General features: G+C 61.7%; 1 protein-coding gene across 1 annotated transcript in view; it reads left to right on the plus strand.

The window, feature by feature from the left end:
* SHANK2 (SH3 and multiple ankyrin repeat domains 2) overlaps nt 1–23,831 on the plus strand; it is a 296,667-nt gene that overhangs the window by 157,333 nt on the left and 115,503 nt on the right. The window contains exon 14 of the mRNA XM_090257200.1: nt 15,654–15,729. Within this exon, the coding sequence (XP_090113326.1) occupies nt 15,654–15,729 (76 nt within the window). The remainder of the gene's footprint in view (nt 1–15,653; nt 15,730–23,831) is intronic.

Genomic DNA, 23,831 nt, shown 5'->3' on the forward strand with positions numbered 1-23,831 from the left:
TCCCTTTGAGTGGTCGGTGGGGTCTTAGGACCACCTCGAGTATCTGTTCCTAGTAAGCACTGCTGTTAAACTCGGAGGGGCTGGGGGTGAGGGGGGAGTGCATTCTGTGTCACTGTGACCTGAGGATGTACCTTGTCCAGGATTCCTGCGGGTCTGTCCTGCCTGACAAGCTGCAAAGTCCCCCAAACTGGAGCCGGCCGTGTGTGTCCTCCCTGGCCCGGCCCGCCCTCCTTCGGAGGAAGCGTGGCTGGTCTGGTGCTCGGCGGGGAGCTTTTTTAACTCCAGTGAGCCGTGTGCTCCGGGCACTGTCATAGCGGAGCCCGGAAAACGGCACATGTGTTTTCAGATGGTGTCGCTTCAGCCGCGTCCTGTAGTAAGATGTCCCCCACCTCTCGCTCATGCTCAGAGAGGCAGGCAGCTAGCTGGTGTGGGGGGCTCGGGGCTCGGCGACCAGGTTAGGTCAGAGGCCCTGCCCAGAAGGAGCCCCTCCCAGATGTCCCTGTGGAGTGTGCAGTGGGAAACAGACCCATGAACTGTTGAGACTCCCGTGACCCCGCCCCACGCGCTGGTCCTCGCCACCCCACCCCACCCCCGCCGCCAGCCCTGCAGGTGCAGCCTGGGGGTGGATTGCAGGGAGCGAGTGCCCTGGGGCGCTGGCCACCATCGTAAGGTCATTGCTGGTGGGTTCTGACGGGGTCTGTCGGGGCCAGTGGGAATCCACCTAACCTGGTCCCCAACTGTCCCCGGCCCTGCGCTGCGGGGTCAGCCCGAGACCGGAGTGCTTGGACCCCAAGCCGGGCACCGGCTGTCCTCCCACATGATCCTGTGCCCGAGCCCCAGTCCCCCAGCGAGCCGCAGCTGCCAGCGCCCTAAAAGAGGCTCTGAACACTGAGAAGAACCCTCCCGCCCTCAGTGCGCTCCTGGGCTTGGCTCCAGCTCTGCTGCTGGTCCGCATGCCCTTGGGCATGGCGGTTCACCTTGGGGGGCCGGTCCGAGGGGGGCACTGACGCCTGCTGGTCAGGCAGCGGCTTTCTAAAGACAGAGGGGTGCTGGGGGCTGCCCCTCCACAGACGAGGCTCTGTTCCCGTCCGTTTGTGAAGGGCACCCCGGCCAGGGAGACAGGCTGGCCACGAAGTGGACCTGAGAGCGGGCGTCCTCGGGGGTTAGGTCGTGGGGGTCAGTGGGGCGGGAAGCGGGTGGAGACAGCGTGCTGGGGAAGTGGAGCGCAGACCTGCTGGATATCCCGGTGCAGCAGAGGACGGGGCCCGGCTGCTCGCGTCAGCGCCGGCAAGGTCTTCCAAGATCCTTGCATGTCGGCTTCCCCAGCCATCCCGGCCACCGAGCGTCCCCTCTGGATGGCGAGGGAGGAGAGACTTCTGGGAAACGAGACCGTCTTGGTGTGAACGCACCCGGCCAGCTCAGCGGCCACACACCCCAGGCACGGACTCCTGCGTTCACTGATTCCCACCCCAGCTGCCAGCCTGGTGCCGTGGACCAGTGGAAACGCTTCCATAGAGCCGCCTGGCTGGTTTTTTTTTTTTTCTTTTTTTTAAACATTCTAATTACCGTAGAGTAGAAACCAGCTCATTGACAGCCGGCAGCTTTATTCATTTGCACAGCCAGTTTGGGAGGGTGGGGATCCGGAAGCAGAGCCAGGACTGGAACTAATGTGCTTTGTCACCGTGGCCTCCCAGCCTCGCCTGGCCGGCCCGAGAGCCGCGCGGGGGCGAGGGGGCAGCAGGGCTGCGGACTGCCTGCCACGAGCGTCGGGGGCCAGGGGCAGGCTGGTGTCGCTGGAGGACAGGACAGGCGGCCCGTCAGGAAAGGGGCCCCGGGTGTCAGGCAGCAGGTTCCCGCTGCGCTGACCTTGGGCCAGTGGAGGTCTTTAACCCGAGGGCCTGTGACCCCAGGCTTTCCCCGCGTTCCCACGTGCAGTATCACAAAAGCATTAGCTACAGGCAACTGCTCGTCTCTAACGTGCCCTTTAATAAGTGCTACGGGGTGAGTGCAGCCAAGCTCATGGTTGACCTTGAGTCCCAGAGCCGGGGCTTGGCTTCCCTGCCACCCAGGCGCAGGCGACCTTGGGAGTGACCCTGGGCAGGACAGATGTGCCTCGTGGAGCCGCCGGGGGTGGCAGCGGAGGTGTTAAGAGAGCGACCAGAAACGCCGCTCCGCCTCTCGCAAGCGTGTGCCTCTGAATGCCACCTGACCCTCTGCGCCTCGGCCTCCTGTTGCGTGGTGATCACAGTGGTGCCTGTCTCCTGCGGCTGCTGGTGACTGGAACTGGACCAGATGAGATGTGGGGGTGCGGGTGGGACCCCCGTCTCTCCTCCTGCCCGCGTCCTCAGCTCCGAGACGGCCGCGTGGCTGCAGGGCCAGCGCCACGTTTCCTGCGGGAAGCGGACGGGGTCCCGGAGGCCTGGTTTGCAGAGGGAAGCCCCACCCAGCAGACACGGGCTCCCATCTCAGCGGCTACAGCCGGTCACGTGGCCCCTCCTGGAGGGAGGCTGGGCGCCTGGCGCTCGGCATGGGGTGGCATGCGAGGCCGTGCTGGGCAACGGTCAGGACGACCAACGCCAGAGCTGGGCCACGGGGGCAGCCCGACCTCACGGCACTGCTTCCTCACTGGCACGGTGGCGGGTGACGCTATTTGTCACGCAAGATTGCCGAGAGCCTTATAGTGATTGTGCCCTGTGCTCTGTCCTTAGAAGAGTGCGTGGTGTGGCTAAGGGCCGAGGAACTGTTACCCATAATGCCGATGACGGGAGACCGATAACGTGTGGATCATAACACGATGGTGGTGGGAATGCACGCAGCTCCCGGGGTCGCCCCCCAACCCCAACCCCTTTCTCCAGCGCTGCTTCGGGAGGCCGTCCTCTGTCTCCCTTTGGGTCCCCCCGCTTTCTGCCACGTGCTGAGCATCCCGGCTGGGCCACCACCCACAGCCCACAGCCCTGTCGCCCGGCGCCATCGGCCCCCTTGGGAGCTCACCCTGCTGTGGCTGAGTAGACGGACCTGGCGTCATGTGTGGTCGGCGCCCAAACCCCGCTGCCCGGGCTCCGCGAAAGGGGATGCCCTGAGCCTGGCAGAAGGACCGCTTCGTAAAGCGACAGTCCCAAAAGCAGCTTCCCGTTAACTCCATACACGGAGCGATGTTCGTTCCTGAGGTGTTTTGTCACCGTGGCACACAGCTGGCAGCTGACCGGGGTGACCGAGAGGAGAGCAACCTGCTGGGGGTGTCTGGCTGTCAAAGTGACGTCTGTCGGTCGAGCAGGAAAAGCAGCCTCTGGGGCGCGGAGTCTGTGGGCTGGGCCGTCGAGTGGGGCCAGGGTGTGTGGGACGCGCTGACCCACGCCCCGCAGGGTTGGCGATGGCTGGCCGGTCGCACCTGTGCCTACTGGTCCCAGGCCACTGGGTGCTCACCTAGGTGTGTGGCGCTGGCTCGTTGTCCCGGCAGTGGGCAAGGGAGGTGGGGTCCGCAGCTGGTGACGCAGACCGTGCTCAGGCACACGCCCCGCGGAGGAGGGAGCGGGGAACAGAAGGGGTGCTACCAGGGGCCACAGGCCACCATCGAGGCAGCTGCTGCGACTGCAAGGGAGGTCATGGTGGCCCCAGGGCCCATGTCACTGCCGACCTCTGTGTAAAGGACTGTCGTTTGTGCAAGGACGGTCCTGTTAGGGGAAGAGGACTCACTGCATCACACATGGGGCTGCCACGCTTAGACCAGAGCCAACCCTCACCCCGAGAGAAGGACCATTTCCCACGATGCTCAGAGGAGATGGCAGGGCAGAGGGGCTGAGTCCGGCAGAGTCTGAACCTGAACCGAGCTGCGGGTCACACCCGCAAACAGGGAAATGCACTTCCTAGGAAACCGTGTCCCTTTCACCAGGTAGTTTCTGCCCCGAAAGCAAGATTCTGAACTCCTCAACCAACACGCATTTAAACAATTTTCCAAGCCGGTCTTGCCCAGCTGGGTTATCCCACAGGAGTGGGGTGTGGTGTGATGGGAGACGGTCCACATCCTAATCCCGGCACCTGTGGATGTGCCTGGATACACAGCAGAGGGCCACTAAGGTCACAGGTGGGGCCACAGTTACTTACGAGCGGGTTCTAAGACGGAGTTATCCTGGGTCATCCGGGAGGGTCCCACGTAGTCCCAGGGGTCCTTAAGTGGAAGAGGGAGAGTTCAGAACCAGTGATGGGACCTGAGGACCCCACCCACCATGCCGGCTCTGCAGACTGATGACGCGGCCACAGCCAAGGAATGTGGGCAGCTCCAGACGCTGGAGAGGGCCGGGGACGGATTCCCCCTGGGGCTCAGGAGCCCCGCACGCCCTTCGCCACGAGCGTAGCCCAGTGAGACCTGGGGGCGAGTTCTCACGCGTGGGCCTGAGGTAACAGGCCCTGTTCCTTACGGCAGCTGCGGGAGGTTACGACCCCGCCTCCGCCCTGAGGTCAGCGTGGCGTGTGCCCGCCCATGTCTGTGCCATTAAAGAACAGGGCCCTGGGCACCCACAAGGTGCTCGGTAACTGACCTGCAGCAGACAAACGAGGGCCCAGGCTATCTGGTGATAGCGGTAGTGCTAAGTGTCTCTTTTCAACTCAGAGTTTTGTGCCCCTCAGTGACTTTCTCGGGGGGCGGGGGTGCCTGACCTTCACCCCCCCCCCCCCCCCCCCCCCCGGTCATGGGTCAGCACGCCTGTCAGCAGAGGATGGCGGCTGCAGCGGCGGGGCGGGGCCTGGGACTTGCCGTGCAGGCCCCCAGCCGCGGCCCCCTCCCGGGCGGAGCTGCAGCACCCTCAGGCCCTTCCCACTCCGGCTGCGCCCCTCCCCCACCCCCACCCCCGTCCCGTCTTGCTGTCTGGGGCCCAGGAGACCTCTGCCCGCCCCGCGGCCCTGCCGACCCAGCCCCACGAAGCAGGCGCCCACAACCAGCTTCTCCCCAAGTTCTGCGTGGCCCTCCCCTTTGCAAGGAGCCGCCGCATCTCTGGTTTTAAAAAAGAAAAGTTATTTCTGTCTTCATCCCCGTCGTAATCTCTTTCCTGCCTGCGGCTCCGATCCTGCATTTGGATCCCCAGCCCCGGTGCAGCCCGAGCCGCATCTGATTTAAGCCCCGCCGGGGATCACGGGAGCTCGCGTGGGAGGGGGCAGGTGGAGCCAAGCCCCCCGGGGGTGCGGGGCGGCCCCGCTGCGGCGCCCCGAGACATGGCGGGAAGAACGCCGCCCTGCAGAGCTGCCTGGTCACCTTGAACCAACTGCCGTGGTGAGGGCCTGGGGACTCCCCAGCCAGCCAGGTGTCCACTCCTGTGATCTTTGCCTCTTTGCGGTTAGGAGCCAAGAATGAGGGTCGAGAAGGGAAAGGAGGGAGGGGTGTCCAGGAACCCCACGCCCCCTTCCTGTCTCCCGGCGTCTCTCTCTCTCTCTCCTTCCTTTGGGTGGGATGAAAATTAAGTCTTCCGAGGGACAGACAAGCAGAACTGAAGAAGCCTGTCACCTCAGCTCTATCTGTTGCCTGTGCTGCATAAAGGGGACCACAGCTCACAGCGGACACCAGCCCCGCCTGGGCGGGGGTTCTGTGGGTGGGCAGTCAGGTGGGTCCTCCGGGCGCTGTGCTGGGGGTCTCATGGGGCACAAGTGGGAGTGCCGGCTGCGCCCGGCTCCAGCGGGCGCCTCTGGGGGAGAGTCCGCCCGGCACGGTGTCAGCCCCTAGGGCTGCAGGTCCGGGGTGCCCCGTCTCCTGGGGGGCTGTTGGCTGGGGCCGCTCTCGGCGTGGGCAGGTCGCCCACATGCCTGCCCCGGTGGCCCCCCACCCGCGCACCAGCAGGCCACCTCTGGGCTCTCCTTCCGGGCTCTGCTGCTCCCCCTGCGACCGTGGCAGAGAAAGGCTTCCCTTGAAAGGGTCCCTGTGATGAGATTAACCCCACTGGGTCGTCTCCTTGCGGCTGCACAGCCTGGCGTGACCCCGGAGGTAACGCTGACGGGCAGAGACCGTGTTTGACTTGGCCTGTCGCCGGCCTCGCGTGCTGCTGGCCACTGGCGTCCCCGGCCCTCTCCACGCCTCTCCTGTTCCCTCCCTCGGCCCGGGGGCCCGGGGGCCCGGTCCTCGGGAGGAGCTCCTCCCAGTTGAAAAGCCCACGGGGCCATGGCTCCCCTTTGCCCTCAGAGCTCCTTCTAGAACATTGCTGATGGGGAGGAAGGAACCAGCCCGTCTGGGTGGATGGCCGGCTTCCTGCGGCCGCTGAGCATGGGGCAGAAGCCAGGCTCCATTTCTGAGTCAGTGTGTCCAGGGCGAAGGTGCCGGTGACCTGTGGTCGTCAGTAGCTCCTGGGAGACCTGCCAGCTGGAAGAGGGGCCGTCCCGGCCTCCGTGTCACAGATCACGGACCAGCAGGTGCCCCTGCGTCTGTCCTCTGCAGGTCCCCACGGAGATGTGTCTCACCTCTGCTCCCCGGAGCCCCCCGCCATGGGCAGCACTGCCTCAGTCCTGGGGCCTCATCTCCTCTCTCCCTGCCTCTGCCGAGTGGGCTCCCCTCCCGGGGCCCCCCGGCCTCCGCTCCAGCCTCTCCCCCACCCCACATCTCGGGACGCCCGTGGACACGCCCTGGCAGGTCCCGCCAGCACCTCGCACTCCATTAGGCTCAACGCTGGGTGTGCGGTGAGGCCTCCCCGAACCTGCTCGCTGCCTCGGAGTCTGTTCTGCGTCTGTGCAGGGGCCTCGGTCACCTCAGGGAACTTCTGACATTAAGACACGGGACGCCCGGGACAGCCGTAGCTCTCGCTAGGTCTCCGGCCCACCTGGGACTGTTATCCCCACCACTGCCCCACCCCTGCTGGGGGACGACCCCAGGGACTCCGGGCCCTGTGCGCTCAGCCTACGGGAAGTGTCCCCGTGCGCCTGACCCCAGCAGGACTTAAACAGCCCTCGTCACCAGCCGGAGGAAACAGAGACCAGAGCAGGGCCCACAACCTGCCCCGCGCCCTGGGGCCACGGCCATGGCGTTCGAGGCCAGCGCTGCATCTAGGGGCAGGGTCAGCTTCCCCGCCTGCCTCTGATCCCCCTCAGGACTCCGAGTTTTCTGTGCTGTGGGCCACAGCCGTGTGAATTCAGGGTGTGGCCCTGGGAGACAAGCAGAAGGCTGCTCTATTATACGTGCTGCTGCCACCCTGCCTCTGCGGGGTTCTCATGCCCAGTGCCCGCCATCGGGCCATTTTAACTTCCCTCGGGCCAAAGGTCACCGAGGCATGTTGCGTGCGGCTGGCGCCGTGGTTCCTGTGGAGGGGTCCGCTGGCCCCAGGCGTGTTTGGGACTGTGGGAGGTGCCGCTGGGTGTCCCAGTGAACCCAGAATTGAGGAATTGGAGGAGGCTGCCCAGACCCTGCCGGGCCCCGGGCTGCGCCGGCGCCAGCGTCGTCACGGGACAGGCCACTCAGCCGGCCCCGGTGGATGGGGAGACGCTGCCGCTGTCCCCTTGGTAACTACCCAGGGCATCAGAATGGCTGAAAGCAGCACCCCCTTTGGGTGCAGGCGACCTGGCACCCGTGTGGCCGGACCCTGAGGGCAGACGCGTGGCCCAGCCCCGGGGTCGGGAAGCAGGACAGGCCCCGTGGGGTCCGGGGCCGCTGGCCGCTCACCGCTGCCCTGGGCCGCACGCCTCGGCCCCCGCCCTCCCTGCCGGCCCCCACCCCACTTCCCAGAGCCCGTCTGCCCTAGTCCACGTCCCCAGGCCAGCGTCTCGGGGGCCTGACCGGGCAGGTGAGAGGCGCCCTGTGTGGATGTGGCTGGGGTCTTCCTTGTCCCCGGGGACAGAAGGACACTTTCAGAGAGAGGCGTAGCCAAGGAAGAACAAGGCAGGTTACTGGAGAACAGCAGTAGCTGGGCAGCCTCCCCGGGACAGGCCCCAGGACGGGGGTGTCCCCAGAAGTGTGACAGGCAGGCCCACCCCGCCGCTGGCCCGCGTCACAGAGGAGAAGACCGAGGTTGCCAGGTGATCGCAGCCCCGCCTCTCCCATGCGCAGGTGCTTGTGAGCGAGGGCACTGGCCCGCGGGGACCCCCTCCTCACCCGTCCCTGGGACTTCCGGTCTTCATAAAGTCCTTTAAGAAAACGCCTCTCCTTTGTTCTTCTTCCAGAAGCAGAGGGCACAGGGGTCTCCTGGGCGCCCTGTCCCGGCTTCCTGGCTGAGCCCCACGGGACCCTTTTCCCAGCAGCCCCGTGTAAGAGGCTCTTTTAAATGCTGACCGTCTGGACCTGTCATGGCAACCTGCCACTCCCTTTCACGCGTCACGAAAGATACAGGGAATGGGATTTCTAGGGTTTTTTTTTTTCATTGTAGATTTTTCTAGGCCATATGCAGAACAGATGTCGGGGCACACCTGCTTACCCACTGCCCATGGGGATCCCCCGCTCATGCCCGCCCCCCACCCCCAGGACAGGGGTTCGTCCCCAGTTGCACTGTTGGTGAAGAATGCAGAGCCTCCGGGGTCACGTTGCCACTGTCGCTGTCATCATGAAGAAGGTGAGAGCCAGGAGAGGCACGCGAGAAGGTGGCACGTTGTCACCCCCAAGGTCAGGGCTAGAACTCAGTGTCTCAGTTTGTAGGAGGGGCTGCTTCCTCGCCTCCACGGTGCCCAGGAGGAGCTGTGCGTGCCTTCTACGCTTTGTCCTCAACTCGTCACAGCCAGACCCAAGGACATGAAAGCGCCCGCGTTGAACAGGAGCAGAGGGCCCAGGGGCGTGCGGTCTCCTCCGCTCACGCAGCTGCTCCGCAGTGACCAGGCTTCTGCGGTGCCGCGTCCGTGTGGTGGGAGCGGGGTCTGGCCGTGCAGCAGAAGTCGAGCTGCAGAAAGAATGTCCGAGAGGGAGTCTAGCGGGCGCAAAGGCCCCAGGGTGCAAATAAGCTCGTCACGTTCAAGGGACGGAGAGGAGGCTACTGTGGAGAGGGTGGCACCACCGGGGGGGGGGGGGGGGGGCGGGGCGGAGCGGTGGGAGTTGAGGGCAGAAAGTGGGCAGGGCACCCTAGTGTCAGGCCGGTGCCATTGCCGGGCACTGGGGTGCGACTCTCGTTCCGCTGGGACACTGTTGGAAAATGTCAAGCAGCAAAGGGGCGTTGCCTGATTTACGTGGTTCAAGGCTCCTTCTGGCTGCTCTGTGAAGAGCAGATTGCTGAGGGAGGGGACAGACAGGAGGCCACTGCACCGATCCAGGCATGAGATGGTGCTCACTCAGACTAGAGTGGTAGTGACTGCCGGCCTCCGGGCTGTGCGGGGGACCTGGTTGTGAATGACTTGCTTGTTGCCTTCAAGAAGCTTCTGCAGGTTAAGGAAACAGACGCGTAAATAGTTCCCTCTCGGTCGGTTGGTACTTGCCCCCTTTATCGTAAGCCGAGCGGCCCCCTCCTCTGACGCCCAGAAAGGTGTGCGCCGCTGTGCCGTGTGCTGCGCTGGCCGCGTCTCATGGAGAACGTCCCCTCTGTCTACAGCGGGTGTTCCACCGTCTCCTGGGAGCAGGGGCGTTCTCCCCAACAGGGCACCCGACGCAGCCTTCGCCTTGACGTTGCCTGGTCTCCCTTGCTGTGCTGGGCAGGACTCTGGGTTGTGGGCGGCAGAAACCCGGCTCTGCCAGGCTTGCAGAAGCATGGGAAGTGCTGGCCCACGCGGCGGAGAAGGCCGGGCACAGTCGCCCAGGTCTGCTGAGGCTGGCCAAGCTGTGCGGGCCCACGTGGCCCTGCGCTCAGTGGCCCCCGGCCACAGACGCTTTTGCTTCTCAGGGAACCGCCTGACCATCTTGTGTCCCAGGAGCTCACTAGGGGACCCACACCCGTGGAGCAGTCACCACCTCCAACATCTCGGTCACCATGCCAAAGGCCAAAAACAAAGCAATGGGGGCGGGGGTCAGGTGTCTCACCCTGGGGACTAAATATTCCATCCATCCAGAAAGTGGCAAATCACCTCTCAAACTCAGCGTCCGAAACTAATTTCAAGGACCCGTCGGCCACATGCCGAGAGGGAGGAAACACAAAACCGTGGGTGGGTAGCGCTCGTGGCCCCCCAGGTCCAGGGACTCTTGGCGTCAGGGTCTTTTGTGCCTGCCTGTCCCCAGCCCCGGCTCTGGGCCGTTGCCCGCTCTGCGTGGGCTGCCTTTGCAGGCTGGTTCCCTCTATGGTGGGGTGACGGCCACTGTCTGCTCACAGCCCGAGTCCCTGGACCTCGCGCCTCCATCCTCAGGAAGAGGCCGTGGGCGCTGTGGGGGCCGTGGGCTCTCGGTGCTAAGGGCAGGGTGGGCGTCCCGCTGGGTGCCTGGAGCGCCGGCCGGGCCACAGCTGTGCGCGCAGTGGGGGGCGGGGGGTGCCGGCTCGTGAGCCCTGCCCCCACGGGCCCCTCACGGCGAAGGGAGCAGACCCTTCCCCGCAGGACGCACCTCGGGGCTGTTTCCTGGCCGCCCGGCTGCAGCGTCACGAAGGAGTAAGCGCGTTGCTCTGCCGCCCGGCGCCCTCCCAGCGGAAAGCCGCGAAGCCGCGTCGTCTGAATTCATAAAGGAGAGCGTTTGGTCGTAGCGCTGAGAAGTCGGGCGGCCGTGTGCAGGACTCTGGCCGTGTCGGGCACGGGGTCCCTCTGAGGGTCTGCCCCCCTCCCAGCTGCCCTGCTGCCCTCCTGTGCCACCCCCACCCCCACCCCAGTGGCCTCAGGAGCTGGAACCCCAGAACAGGCCTGGGATTGTCCAGGTTGCGTCCTGTGCCCATCTCCCGAGGGAGGGCTGACCGTGCTTCTGTGGCAGCCCCCGGAGTGGGGAGGGGGAGGGGCTGGCCCCTGAAGGACAAGGCAGGCACGGCTCCAGGAGAAGGGGGATGTCCTCTCCGCAGGCACCGGGAAGGGTGTGGCCAGCCGGTCACTTTAATGCAAGTCGAGGACGCAGGGTGACCGAGCAGGGTGGAAGTGGGGTCAGATATGAGTCCCACGGACCTCTTGGGGGACCTCGGAGGGTTTGCTGTGCCCCAGGGGCCCAAGGCAGGACATGCTGGGTGTGTCCCCAGCCACAGAATGACAGTAGCAGGGTCCCTGTCCCTTGTCTCCACAGATCCCACCCAAGGCCCCAGGTTTTCCAGGTCTGTGCCATGGAGAACCTCAAAGAACAGCAGCAGCCCCCAGTGTCCGCCCTTGGCATTGCCATGGAACTGTGGGGTTTTCAGACAAACCTCCCTTGTCCACACCCCTGCAGGACAGAGGCATTCTGGGAGGGTTATCACAGTGGCACCGTAACTCTCTCAGCCCCAGCTGGGCAAGGGCAGGGCTGGGCCAGAGGTGCGCAGTGGGGACCACTCCTGTGCCCTCAGGCCTGGCGTGTGTGCTGCGCGCAGTGGCCGCCCCGGGGCTGCACTGCCGCAGACACCCGGGCCCACCCCCGCCCCGCCTGGTTATAAAGTGGGAGGAGTGGGGGCCTGGGACCGGGACCGCTGCCGTGGCAGCAAGAGTTCCAGGTGAGGAGCCGGGGTTCCTGCTCTCAGTGACCCCCAGGGGTGCCAGCCTGGCCCCTGACCACCCCTCTGCCCAGTCCGCGGCCTTGTATTGGTAATCCACGTCTGAGCAAGGACCTTGAGAAGGGGTCAGCCCAGGCGGCCAGCAGCCCCGCATCCTCACCCAGGGACAGTGGGTCTCAGAGCCTGCAGAGGCCAAGTCTGGATGTGGCAGGAGACACACACCCTGGCGGAGCCAGGCGAGCACCGGGCCACAGGACACGGCCAGGCTGAAGAGGCCACCTGGGTGTAGGCGCGTTGCTTGTGAAGGGGCCTTGTCCCCGGCACCGGAGTGGAAGCTGACCCAGGTGGCATCCTCTGCCACGGCTCTGCCGCTTCCTGGCCGGGCGAGGGCAGGCCATTCATTCAACCTCCGAGCCTCACCTGCAATCCAGCGGCCGTCACAGACTGAGCTCCTGTGGGCAAAGCGCGTGGACTATGCATGAGTCCTGGTGAATGTTCCAAAACGCTGGAGCTGTGGGTTGCTGTCGGCACAGACTGTGGAAGCAAAGTCCAGGGCCAGAGGCCACATTGCCACTTGCAGGCTGTGTGACCTTTGGTGATGATGGTGATGGTGATGATGGTGGTGATGATGATGGTGATGGTGGTGATGATGATGGTGATGATGGTGATGATGGTGATGGTGGTGATGATGATGGTGATGGTGGTGATGATGATGGTGATGGTGGTGATGATGATGGTGATGATGGTGATGATGGTGATGGTGGTGATGATGATGGTGATGGTGGTGATGATGATGGTGATGGTGTGATGGTGGTGGTTGATGATGCTGGTTATTGATGATGGTGGTGGTGGTGATGATGATGGAGGTGATGTTGGTAATTTTGATGGTGGTGGTGATGATGGTGATGGTGGTGATGATGATGGTGATGATGGTGATGATGCTGGTTATGATGGTGATGGTGGTGATAGTGGTGGTGATGATGGTGATGGTAATGATGGTGGTGATGATGATGGTGATGGTGGTGATGATGATGGTGATGGTGTGATGGTGGTGGTTGATGATGATGCTGGTTATTGATGATGGTGGTGATGGTGATGATGATGGAGGTGATGTTGGTAATCTTGATGGTGGTGGTGATGATGGTGGTGATGGTGATAGTGATGATGGTGATGATGGTGATGGTGGTGATGATGGTGGTGATGATGATGGTGACTGATGATGGTGATATCTCTCAGGACCATACCCCAGAGCAGAAGCGTGGCTATGTCTGGAAACCAGAGGACACAGAAGGCCTGTGCAGTGGGAGTTTTTCACAAAAGAACCAGAGATAGTATCCCTTCTAAAGGTCCCCTTTCTCTTATAAATTGTGGTACTAGAGGGGAATTTGTTTTAATGCTTACTGAGCCAAATTAAAAACTGGGTAAGACTTGTGCTAACCTACACCCTTCCCTCTTTTGTGTAAAATTTTGTGGGTCTGATCCCAAAGTCTGAGAACCGCTGGCTAACTGACCCAGCCTAGGAGCAGTCCCCTTCTGAAACAATTCTGTCCGGTAAACACGCATTGGTACACACACGTGTTCATTGCACACTCTACTCCTGGAACCTGGGACCTCTGATCTCGGCCCGGGACCTGCGCCAATCAGCGCTCAGCACCCAGCGGTTCCCTAGACAACTGGCACGGAGCTGCCACGTGGGGCCCAAGCAACAAAAGCAGTTAAGAGTAATAATCATTCTTAACAGCCAGTCCCCAGGGTCCTTCAGTGGCTTTGTGAGCAACTCTGCTTAACCCCAAAGAGGTTCAAATGCCACTTATTCTTCCAGGGCCTGGCACATACGTGCCCCACACGGATGTCGCAGGTCTGGCCTGGCCTGGCCTGGCCCATGGGCTCCCTTCTCCTAGTTATGTGGCTGCCAGGGCCCTCAGACCAGCCCATGGAAGGTCAGCATCCTCAGGGTCCATCCTCACCCCAGCCCCGGGGTTCTGAACCCCAGCGAGCAGAGCTGAGGCCCCAGCCCCTCTGAGTGTCCTTCTAACCCCTGCACTTGGGGCACAAGGCCCGGCTGCGAGGCAGGCATGATAAATGACTAGATTTGCACATGCACATGGTGCAGGGTGCCGAGGAGGGGGTGGGGGGCCATGGAACATCTGGGCTCATTTGGTCCAGATGCTGAGCACAGGGGAGGTGCGTGTAGCTTGGCTGCCCGGTGCCTGGCCGGCGAGGGCCGCGTGCCCTGAGCCCATGCTGACAGCGTGTGGTGTGCTCGGGTGAGCTGACTGTACGATGGAGCGTTTAATTTAGGCCATCGGGTATTTTGGGTAGGTGCCGAGCAGGGGTTAGATCCCAGGGCTGACACAGAAGAACAAAGCCAGTCCCCACCCTTGAGCACCCCACCGTAGGACGCATGGAGGACTCAGACCCTCCTCCCCCAGGGTCAGACGGTGTGGTCTGCTGGTTTTGAGCCTGGGAGCGGGAGCCCCTGCGGGCCACAGCGCCCCCCTGGCCCTGACATTCAGGGGGTGCGACGTGGCCTGTGCAGTCCTCCCCATCGCCATCTGTAAACGGATCCAGCCGTCCCGCCTCCGTCTCTGGGCCGGAAGGCCACACACGTCATGGCGCAGGGGAAGGACTCAGGAAACGTCAGGGAGGGTGAAGGCTGGGATGATCAGCAGAGACGCAAAGGCAGAGTCCCCAGCTCCACGGTGGACACCCAAGGCCCTGGGCAGGGACTTGCAGGGTGGCCTGAAACGGAGCAGAAATCGGAGCGGCCGCCCCCGGCTGGACGTGGTGGAGCCTGCAGACCGGCATGTGCTCTTGCTCACCAAGGGGCCTGAGGGTTAAAGGAGTGAGGACCGGAGAGGCGCTTAGAACAGGGCCTGGTATGCGGTCTGCACTCAGCAGTGTCCGCGGGGACAGTCGTGACGATGGTGTCCCTGCTCAGGGCAGCGATGGGAAAGGGTCGGAGGCAGGTGGGGGCCAAGTCCCAGAGGCCCCTGGCTCGCACGTCGATTGGGCGGTGTTAGCTGCTGTGACAGTAAATCCTTAGAATGCAGGTAACATAGGGCCCTAGAAGTTTCATTCCTGCGCACTTCAGCGCTTCAGTGCGCAGAGGCCCAGGCAGCTTCCAGGAATCCTAGGGGATCCCTCCATCCTCTGGGGCCTGGGAGTCCTAGCGTTGCGCAGGGAGACTCTGAAACTCAGGGTGGGGAGGGCACACTGGCTTCCATCCAAGCCCAGCTTGGAAGGGGCCCCACCCCTGATGGAATGTGCTCACACTCCATTGGAGGGGAAGAGTCACGTGGCCATGCTTGGGGACAAGGGGTGCTGGGAAATGTAGTCCTAGGTGGGACCTCTGCTCCGCCCAACCCCCAAAGGCAACTTCACTCTGCTTAGGAAGGGAACACGCGTTTTAGCTGGACTAGCTGCTTCTGGGCATAAAAGCAGCCAAAGGGTGGTTCACCTTGGAACATGGGACCAAGGACGTTGGCAACAGGGAGGCTGCAGGAGTTTCAATGCGATTTCGAGCCGTTTTCTGGAGGCCAATCACCTCATTTCTCTGTGATTTTTTCCAGAGTTCAGGACGATATTGTCTGGGAGGTTTTGTTAAGCGAGGGAAATAGCTAAACAGTAAATCACGAGCTGCTGTGTGTGGTTGGGGGGTTCTTTCCCTGCGGCCCTGAGCTGTCTATTAAATCTAATTACATCGTTCATATCATTTCCCGTGAAATTTACGTCCGAACCCGCTGAATACGGGGAGCAAGCAGAGAACTTAATTAGCAGCGTTAATCGTGGGTGTTGGTTGCTGTTCGGTTTTTTTTCTTTAGGAGAAAGCAACTCAAATCAGGAAAATAATAGCGAACATTTTCCGCCCCAAAGGCAGCCACCCACAGGCTCTGGGTCTGTGGCCAGGCTCCGCGGCCGTGGCTGAGCGCACCTCCGGCGGCCCCGCGTGTCGTGTGGGCCGCCGTGCAGTCCAGCCTGAACTTGGACGGTCCTGTCCTCTTTGCGAACTGCGCCCTCCTGCGTGCGTCCCCGGGGCTCTGCCTCCCAGACCTGTCCCCAGGAGAGCGGGTCTCCTGCAGCATAGGTCGGAGAGACGAGCGGCCCGGCCAGCCTCGTGGGGTCCCAGCGGTCAGGGTCCCTGGCTTTTCTAAGTGATGTTTCTCTTCCCTCTCTGTGCAGAAACTCGTGCGGACCGCAGCAAGAAACTCTTCCGGCACTACACAGTGGGCTCATATGACAGCTTCGAGGCCTCCAGGTAAGACGCGCCCCCCCCTCTGCCAGCCCCCCGCCGGCCAGATGCGCGCGTGCGCCGAGGCCCTGGACCGTCCTGCATGGCCTCCTCGGGCCCCCTTCTGGTTCCCCCCGGGTGCCTGCCATGTCTCCCTTAACATGGGCCGGGATTACGGGGGCCGCCGTGTTCCCCAGAGAACCTGCCCGAGGGGTGGTCTTCCTGTGTCTGTTTGGGGTCAGGTGGGAGCCCCGCTGGGGGGTGGCCCAAGGGCTGTGTTTCCAAAAGGAAGAAGGCCTGGCCTTGTTTGCAGGGAGCAGTACAGATGTCACAGAGGGTGGCCCCTGGCCACGGGTGCCAAGGCGGCATCTGGTGGCACTTCCCCCGGGAATATTGAGGGGCCGCAGCTCTGGGTTTCCGCCTCGTCTGCATTTTCCACGCTCATCCCTGCCGCTGGGCTGAAGGCTTTGTGTGAACAGGGGAGGCTCATCCTCATCACTGGGGTGACACCAGCAGGCAGGGCCTCTGAGCACAGGGTGGGTTTGCTTTCTGGTTCCATTCGAAGGGGAGACGGGGGCGGTGGAGGCGGGCGGGCGTCCTGCCGGGCATGGGACGTGCCCAGTTCTAGAGCCGGGGCTCCGGGCACAGCTGGGAAGCAGGCCGTGTTCCTGCGGCCACTTTAGCTTCTCCGGCTCTCGTTGTCCCCAGGCACGAAGCTTCTCTGTTGCCTTGCTTCAGTCACAAACACAAGTGACCCTGCATTGGGGGCAGAAGGCTGTGGACAAGACCAGACAGTGGGCCCAGTGAGCGTCGGCCCATGCAGAGAAGGGAGGGACAGGCAGGCTCCGTGACGGGAGGGTTCTGCTCCCCACCCTGCTGGACAGGCCCCTGTGGGTCCCCATCTGAGAATCCCACCCACCCCATCTTCCCCAGAGCAGGCCAAGGCTGGAGAAGGGCCAGGCCCCTCAGTGGGGTTGTGATGAGCGGCTCAAAACTGACCTCGTACCACTTGCCCGTCTGCCTACGGATCGAACCTGATTTCATTTGTTTGTGCTGAGTTGAAGTTCACAGAACCTAAAATTACCATCTTAAAGTGCACAATTCAGTGGCATTTGCTACCATCGCCTCTGCCTAGTTCCATGTTCTCACCGTCCCCAGCAGAGACCCCACGCCCGTCGTAGGCCCCCCGCCTCCCTGCCCACAGCTGCGCGGCCCCCGGTCTGCCGTCGGGACCCCCCGTATAGGGGGCGTCACACTTGGACTCAGGTTCTCAGGGCTCCTCGGCGCTGCAGCGTGTCCCAGGGCTCCGTTCCTTTCCGTCTCTGATTTGTTCCGTCGTGGCAAAAACCCCAGAGCACAGCACGTACCGTCTGAACTGGGTTTCAGTGCAAGTACACGTGCATCGCTGTGCAGGGTCACTGCCATCTTCCCAAGCTGGCGCTCGGTCCCCATGAAACACTGCCCGCCCCTCCCCCAGCCCTGGCTCCCCCCGTCCTGCTCTGTGGCTCTGACCCCCCCGGGGACATCCTGTGAGTGGAACCACCCAGGGTCTGTCCTTGTGCGTCGGGCCCACTCCACTGAGCACCGTGTCCCCGATGTCGTGAGATTTTGATCTAACTTCCCAGCTGAGCCCCCGTGTGTCCTTGGGCAACCCGCTGGCCCCCTCTGTGCCTCAGCTGCTGGCCTCCAATCCCGTTCGCAGGCCTGCCCCCCGCCCACACGCTGCTGCCGGTGGGGTTCGCGGAGGAATGAATGAGGAGCCGCGGGCCGAGTGCTGGCAGCCCGCAGGGGCATGTGCCGTGGAAACCCGGAGGGGCTGAATTGTGCGCCCGTGTGTGGGCGGCTGGCTTCCCCACAAAGCCCCGGCTTTGTGTTCGAGAAGCCTGCGTGGGCATGTAGGTAGTGAGCCCCGAATGGCACGAAATGCCGTTCTCCCCCATCCTCACGCCACCGTTGGTTTTTAGGTTTTTCTTACTCCTTGGACTTGAGAGTGGGCGCCCTAGCTCTGAGCCTGTGTGTGGTGGGCTCAGAAGGGTGCTGCTTCTTCCTCCCTTGACCGACGGCAGTGTCCAGCGGTTAACGGGGAAGCCCTGGGCGCGGGGGGGCGGGCAGCGGGGGTGTTTCGCTCTTTGTTCCGTACGTATCTGTATTTTACATTTTTACAAGGATATATTGCTTTTGTCATTTTTTTTGGAAGCCAGGACAGAATGAGGTGGGTCGCTGGGCAGAGGCAAAGCAGGAAATCCCCAGACGGCGGCTGTCCTAGCACAGCCCTGTGCATGCGATCGGCTGGGAGCCCGGCCTCCGCCGTCCGGATGCGTCCGCCCCAGGGGATGCGCCCCAATCCGCCTCTTGTGGTTCCCCCCCGTTGCTCCTCTCCACAGCCTCCACGGTGACGGACGGCACACCCAGTGCCCAAGTGGGAGACCTGGTGTCCCCCACCTGCCCTCCCCCGCCCTCATGGGTCCATCGTGCGGGTCCGAGGACCCCTGCCTTTTCCCCGACCTCCCATGGCTTCCCCGGGCCTTGTCCACAGATTCCGTCCCCCCACTGTCTGACGGCCCAGGGGCCCCCTCCTCCTCCATTCTCAGATCTCGTTTCTCCTCTCTGCACACATTTGATCCAGGACTGCATGTTTGTGGTCAGATAAGTAATTAACTAATTTACCCGAAGCACAGACAGGGCTGGGGACGGAGAGGACCCTGTCTCCACCTCCCCAGCACGTCCCCTGCAGCCCCGCGTGGCAGGGGACCCGCTTCTACCTGCTTCTGCTTCACGCTGCACTCTGTGAGCACCCCGCTCTCTCCTCACTGAACAGTGGGGAGCACCGTTGACCCGGTTCTTCAGGCCTCGGCGCCCCTCGGCCTCACCGCCATCCCGAGTGGTCGCTGCCGATCTGCCAGAGAGCTTCCCCGGCTCCTCTTTTGCTCAGTGCGTTTTAGACAGAGGCACGTGACCCCTGGTTATATTTGTGGCCGTATTTAAGGCTTCTGGGTGCAGTCTGTCGGTTAGACGCCGAAGTGAAGAACCAGCAGAAAGCCTGGCATTTTCATGGGGACGCGAATGTTGACGTCAGCGCCCAGACCAGGCCGGACTCTCGTTCCTGCGAAAAGAAAGGGCTTCTAATAGCAGAGCCGCCAGACTCTTCCGAGTTAGTTCAGACGGATGCCTCGTTTTAGCTCCATGCTAGGGTCACGATGGCCTGTTTCCAAAGTATATTTTATCAGTTTCGCTGTTACAGTTGTCCCGATTCTTTCCCCTTTGCCCCCCTCTGCCTGGTACCCTCCTTCCCTCCAGCACTCCCACCCCCCTTAGTTCATGTTCATGGGTCGTGCTTGTAAGTTCTTTGGCTTCTCCATTTACTTTACTACCCTTCACATCCCTGTCTATTTTGTTCCTACCAATTATGCTTCTTAGTCCCTGCACCTTTTCCCCATTTCTCCCCCTCCCCCTCCCAGCTGGTAACCCTCCAGATGATCCCCACACCTATGATTCTGTTCCTGCTCTGGCTGTTTGCTTAGTTTGTTTTGTTTTTTAGATTCAGTTGTTGATAGTTGTGATTTTGTTGTCATTTTAGTGTTCATAGTGTTGATCTTTTTCTTAAGTAAGTCCCTTTGACATTTCATATAATAATGACTTGGTGATGATGAACTCCTTTAGCTTCGCCTTGTCTGGGAAGCACTTCATCTGCCCTTCCATTCTAAGTGATAACTTTGCTGGATAGAGTCATCTTGGTTGTAGGTCCTTGCTTTTCATCACTTTGAATACTTCTTGCCTGCAAAGCGTCTTTTGAGAAATCAGCTGAGAGTCTTATAGGCACCCCTTTGTAGGTAACTCTCTGCTTTTCTCTTGCTGCTTTTAAAATTCTCTCTTTATCTTTCACCTTTGGCATTTTAATGATGATGTGTCTTGCTGTGATCACCTCTGGGTCTAGCTTGTTTGGGACTCTCTGTGCTTCCTAGACTTGTATGTCTATTTCCTTTACCAAATCAGGGAAGTTTTCCTTCATTATTTTTTTCAAATAAATTTTCAATTTCTTACTCTTACTCTTCTCCTTCTGGCACCCCATGATTCAGATGTTGGCACATTTAAAGTTGTCCCAGAGATTCCCAGGCCTCTCCTTATTTTTTTCAATCCTTGTTTCCTCATTCTGTACTGGCTGACTGTTTATTTCTTCCTTATGTTTCAAATCATTGAGTTTAACCCTGGTTTTCTTCCCTTCACCATTGGTTTTGCGTGGATTTTCCTTTGTTTTACTTAGCGTAGCCTTCACTTCTTCTCTTATACGTTTGCCATACTCAAGCATATCTGTCAAGCTTGTGAGCATCTTTATCACCAGTGTTTTGAACTCCATGTCTGTTAGGCTGGCTGTCTCCTCATCTGTTAGGTTGGCTATCTCCTCATTGCTTAGTTCTCCCACTGGAACCTTGATCCCTTCCTCATTTTGGGCCATACTTCTCTGTCTCCTCATCTTGACAGGTTCCTGTGTTTGTTTGCCTCTGTGTCTTAGGTAGAGCTGTCACACCTATTACATTGTAAGGGGCAGAGCCTTAGGGATTTGTCAATATAGGGCAACCTATTTCACCACGTTGTGGTGATGTATGTGGGGGAAGGGTCTCAGAGGGAACAATGTCACTTGCTCAGCACTCGCCCCTTTTCCAGGCACTTCTCCCACTTCCATATGGGACTGGCGCCTCTCTAGCTGCTGCCCTGGCTGTCGTTCCCAGAGTGGGTGGGTCTGCGGACGTTCTAGGACCGTGGGGCCCTTTAAACAAGCAGACTCTGCTGAGAGATCAGCAGTTTCTTCCTCCGCCCCCACCCCCACTGGTCTGCACAGTCAGAAGCAATGAGGCTTGATTTTCCCCGGCGCTGGGACTGTGAGCTGCGAGGTCTGGTCTGGTGCTGGGAGTGCTCCCCAGGTATATCTCCTGGCTTTTATAACGTGTGACTGAGCTTTCAGCCACTGCTGCCACCACCTCCTCCACACCGCATCCTCTCCACCCTGACTCCACGTCTCCACCCCTCCTACCTGTCTGGATGAGTATTGCATCTTTATATCTTTGTTTGTTGGGCTTCCATGCAGTTTGATTTTCTGGCAGTTCTGGTTGCTTTTGGTTTTGAGGTAGATGTAATCCTTGCGGTTGTGCAGGGAGGTGAAGCGTGTCTGGCTATGCCTCCATCTTGACCAGAAGTAAGGTCATGATTTTCACATGAAGTTTTGTTTTTCCTGGAGCTTCCAATGGCCTTTGTTTTCTCCCTCCCTGCCCCTGTGGGAGAATTAGTCTGTCCTCTTTAGCGATGAACTAAAACATCCTCCCGTTTCTTTTGTGTTCCTGGGACACATTCCGAGTACCGGAAAAGCGAGTTTTTTCTTTACCCTGTTCTGCTGGGATACTTGCTTGAGTATACGTCCTGGGTGGGGACACCCCAGCTCTATGCACAGGCGTGGCACTCAGTGTATGTGCTGGGCAGGGACAATCTGACTCCAAGCCCCTCAGGAGGCCGGGGGGCTCGGCTGGGCCAGACGAGGGCCCCTCCTTCCCCAGGACCCGGTGATTTGACAGTAAGTGGGTTCTGGCCTCGCCACAGCCCTGCCCTCTGGCCGCGCGCTCCTGGTGTGAGGGGCCGGTCTCTGGGGCTGGCACCTTCCTGGTGTCCCCAGACCAAGGCGAGGGGGGTTGTTCTTCTGGCCGAGGATATGCTCAGCAGGACTGTCCTCACAACCCCCATATATACCTACCTCAGAAACTGCTCTGCATGGTGGTGGGTGTCTTCTGAGTGGGGGGAGGGGCTCCTTCCGGAGCTGCTGAGCAAGGCCCGGGAGGCACCCAGGACCACCAGCTCCGGGGCAGAGACGCTGACGCTCTCAGAGCCTGGGACACCTGCCCAGTCAGCCTCTTCGGGGCGCAGGAAGGACACCCTGGCACCTTTCTCCTGGGCCCAGTGGGCGCTGCTTGGGGGCTGGGAGCTAAGTCCCTCCCCACAGGGAGGCTCCTGGCTGACAGTCCCCTCCGACCACATTTATACATCCCCAGGTGGCGGGTGGGCGTGTGGGTGGGGATGCTGAGAAACCGTGGAGGAGAGCGGGGAGGCTGGATCCGGGCACCCCTCCAGGCTGGGCCCTGTGAGCCTGCCTGGCCCTCAGCAAATGTGGGTGTGGACCGGAGCTGAGCGTCCCCTCCCCCAGAACGCCGTGCCCCTCGGGCTGCAGAGGAGGGTGTCACAGGCCCTCCCCCGTGTTCTCCAGGGTCACAGCCACCAGCAGCCTCTGGCTTTGCGCCTGCCTCCCCACTGACTGGTCCCTGTCCCCTCTCTCATATCCGCCCTGGCCGGTGGCCTCGGCCACGGTCCCCAGTGCGACTGGCTTTTCCTCCTGTGGGCAATGTCAAGCTGCCAGCAGAGGTCACTGAACACGGAGCCGCAAGAGATGCCCTCAGCTGAGTCGGTCCCCAGCCTCCCTCCGCCCACCTTGTCCTGCCCCCGCGGCCTGGCTCAGGGTTCAGCACAGGCCCGCCCTCAAATACGTAGCTGGCCGTATTAACTGAGGTGCTAGGGACAGCTTGGAGCCTCCAGTTCCCGCGCCAGGGTCCTCGTCCCAGCTGTGACACCACCTGCCCGCACAGGCCTCAGTCTCCTCGCCTGTCTGCTGACCGCATCACCCTGAGTTCTCCCCTGGTTATAGAATTCTATGCGTTCTGCCTGAAACTGCCGGGACTGCCGGCCCGTGGGCCCGTGTGTGTGACCCTGCTCCGGGAGCCACAGGCCCGACATCCAGGCTCGGCCACGGGCGGCCAAGGGGGCACCAGGCCATGCAGAGGATGGCGAGGCCGGTTCTAAAAGTGTCCCCGAGGCTGGGTCCAGCACCCCGTAGGCTCTTGGAGACGTGCATGCTGGTGCCGTCACCCCTGGCTGAAGGCCCGGCCCCCCTCCCGAGAGCACGAGAGTCCCCAGTGTCCAGCTTGGAACCCAAGGGAGGAGCGAGCAGACCCTCTGACTCGGTGTCCCCTGGGCCAGGGAGCAGCTGTGAGGGCTCTAGGCTTTTGTCCTTTCCACCAGTGCACCTCCTGCATCTGCGCACGGACGGGTGACGCTGACACGTCTCCTCTTCCCCAGCATCTGACAGAGGGCCTGGCAAGGGCTCATCCTCAGAGGCTGGGGCCGGGCGGCGGGAAATGGATGGAGGGAGGTGGGTGGATGGATGATGATGGACACATGGGGGATGGATGGATGGGTGGGTGGAGGGGTGAAGTGATAGATGATAGATGATGGATGGATGGATGACGGGTGGATGGGCTGCTGCCACTGTCCCTTCTGGGGAAGAAAGAAGTGCCAGCACCTGTGTTGGCCCCAGGAGGACTCAGGGCGGGCCCTCCTCCTTCTCACGCCCATCTAGGGCGCGGGCCCAGGGTCTCACTCACTGTCCCTGGGGCTGGGGGGACCTGTTTCCCTCTCCCCTGGGGGAGGCCTGTCGCACCCCATGTGTGCTCCCCACATGTTTCCACTGAAGCTCGCCCAGGTGCTGTTTCTATAAAACCCGGTGGCGTTCAGCCACGAGGACCCTCACCCCTCAGCCACGGGTATGAGGCAGAGAGGGAGGTTTCTGTTCAAGAGCCTGGGCTGGCGGAGCAAGAAGGGACGGCTCTGCCCTGTGGGACACCGCCCCCTGCTTCCTGCGCCCCCCCCCCCGCGTCACACTGTTGGGGGACGGGGCTCGGATCACTGCTTGGACCAAAGGGATGAGCACGTGGGAAACTGAGTGGTGTGGAAACCTAGCACGCTCCACGCCTCACTCCCTGCTCCCCCACGGAAACGCAGAGCGTGTCCCCCACGGAGGTGTGACGGGGCCACAGGGGGAGCCCGAGGCGTGGCCCCCGAGGCAGTGCCGCCGGCAGGTCCCATTCCCGGCGCGGCTGGGTGGACGTAGAGCGGCGCGCACCTCGCGGCCTGCACGGAGCTGGTTCCCTGGGGGCCTGGATGTCACAGTGCCCTCGTCAGTTTTGGCGCCGGAAAGCCCATGGACGCTAACCTGGCACGCTGCGGCAGCTGCCGGCCCGGCTGCAATGCGTCAGCACGTGCTGGGTGTGGGCTGGACCCTGCAAAGAGTCTCCTTCTGAGTCCTCCTCCGCTGA

The sequence above is a fragment of the Furipterus horrens genome, unplaced genomic scaffold, assembly GCF_987537825.1.
Source record: "Furipterus horrens unplaced genomic scaffold, mFurHor1.1.pri manual_scaffold_2, whole genome shotgun sequence".
Lineage (NCBI taxonomy): Eukaryota > Metazoa > Chordata > Mammalia > Chiroptera > Furipteridae > Furipterus > Furipterus horrens.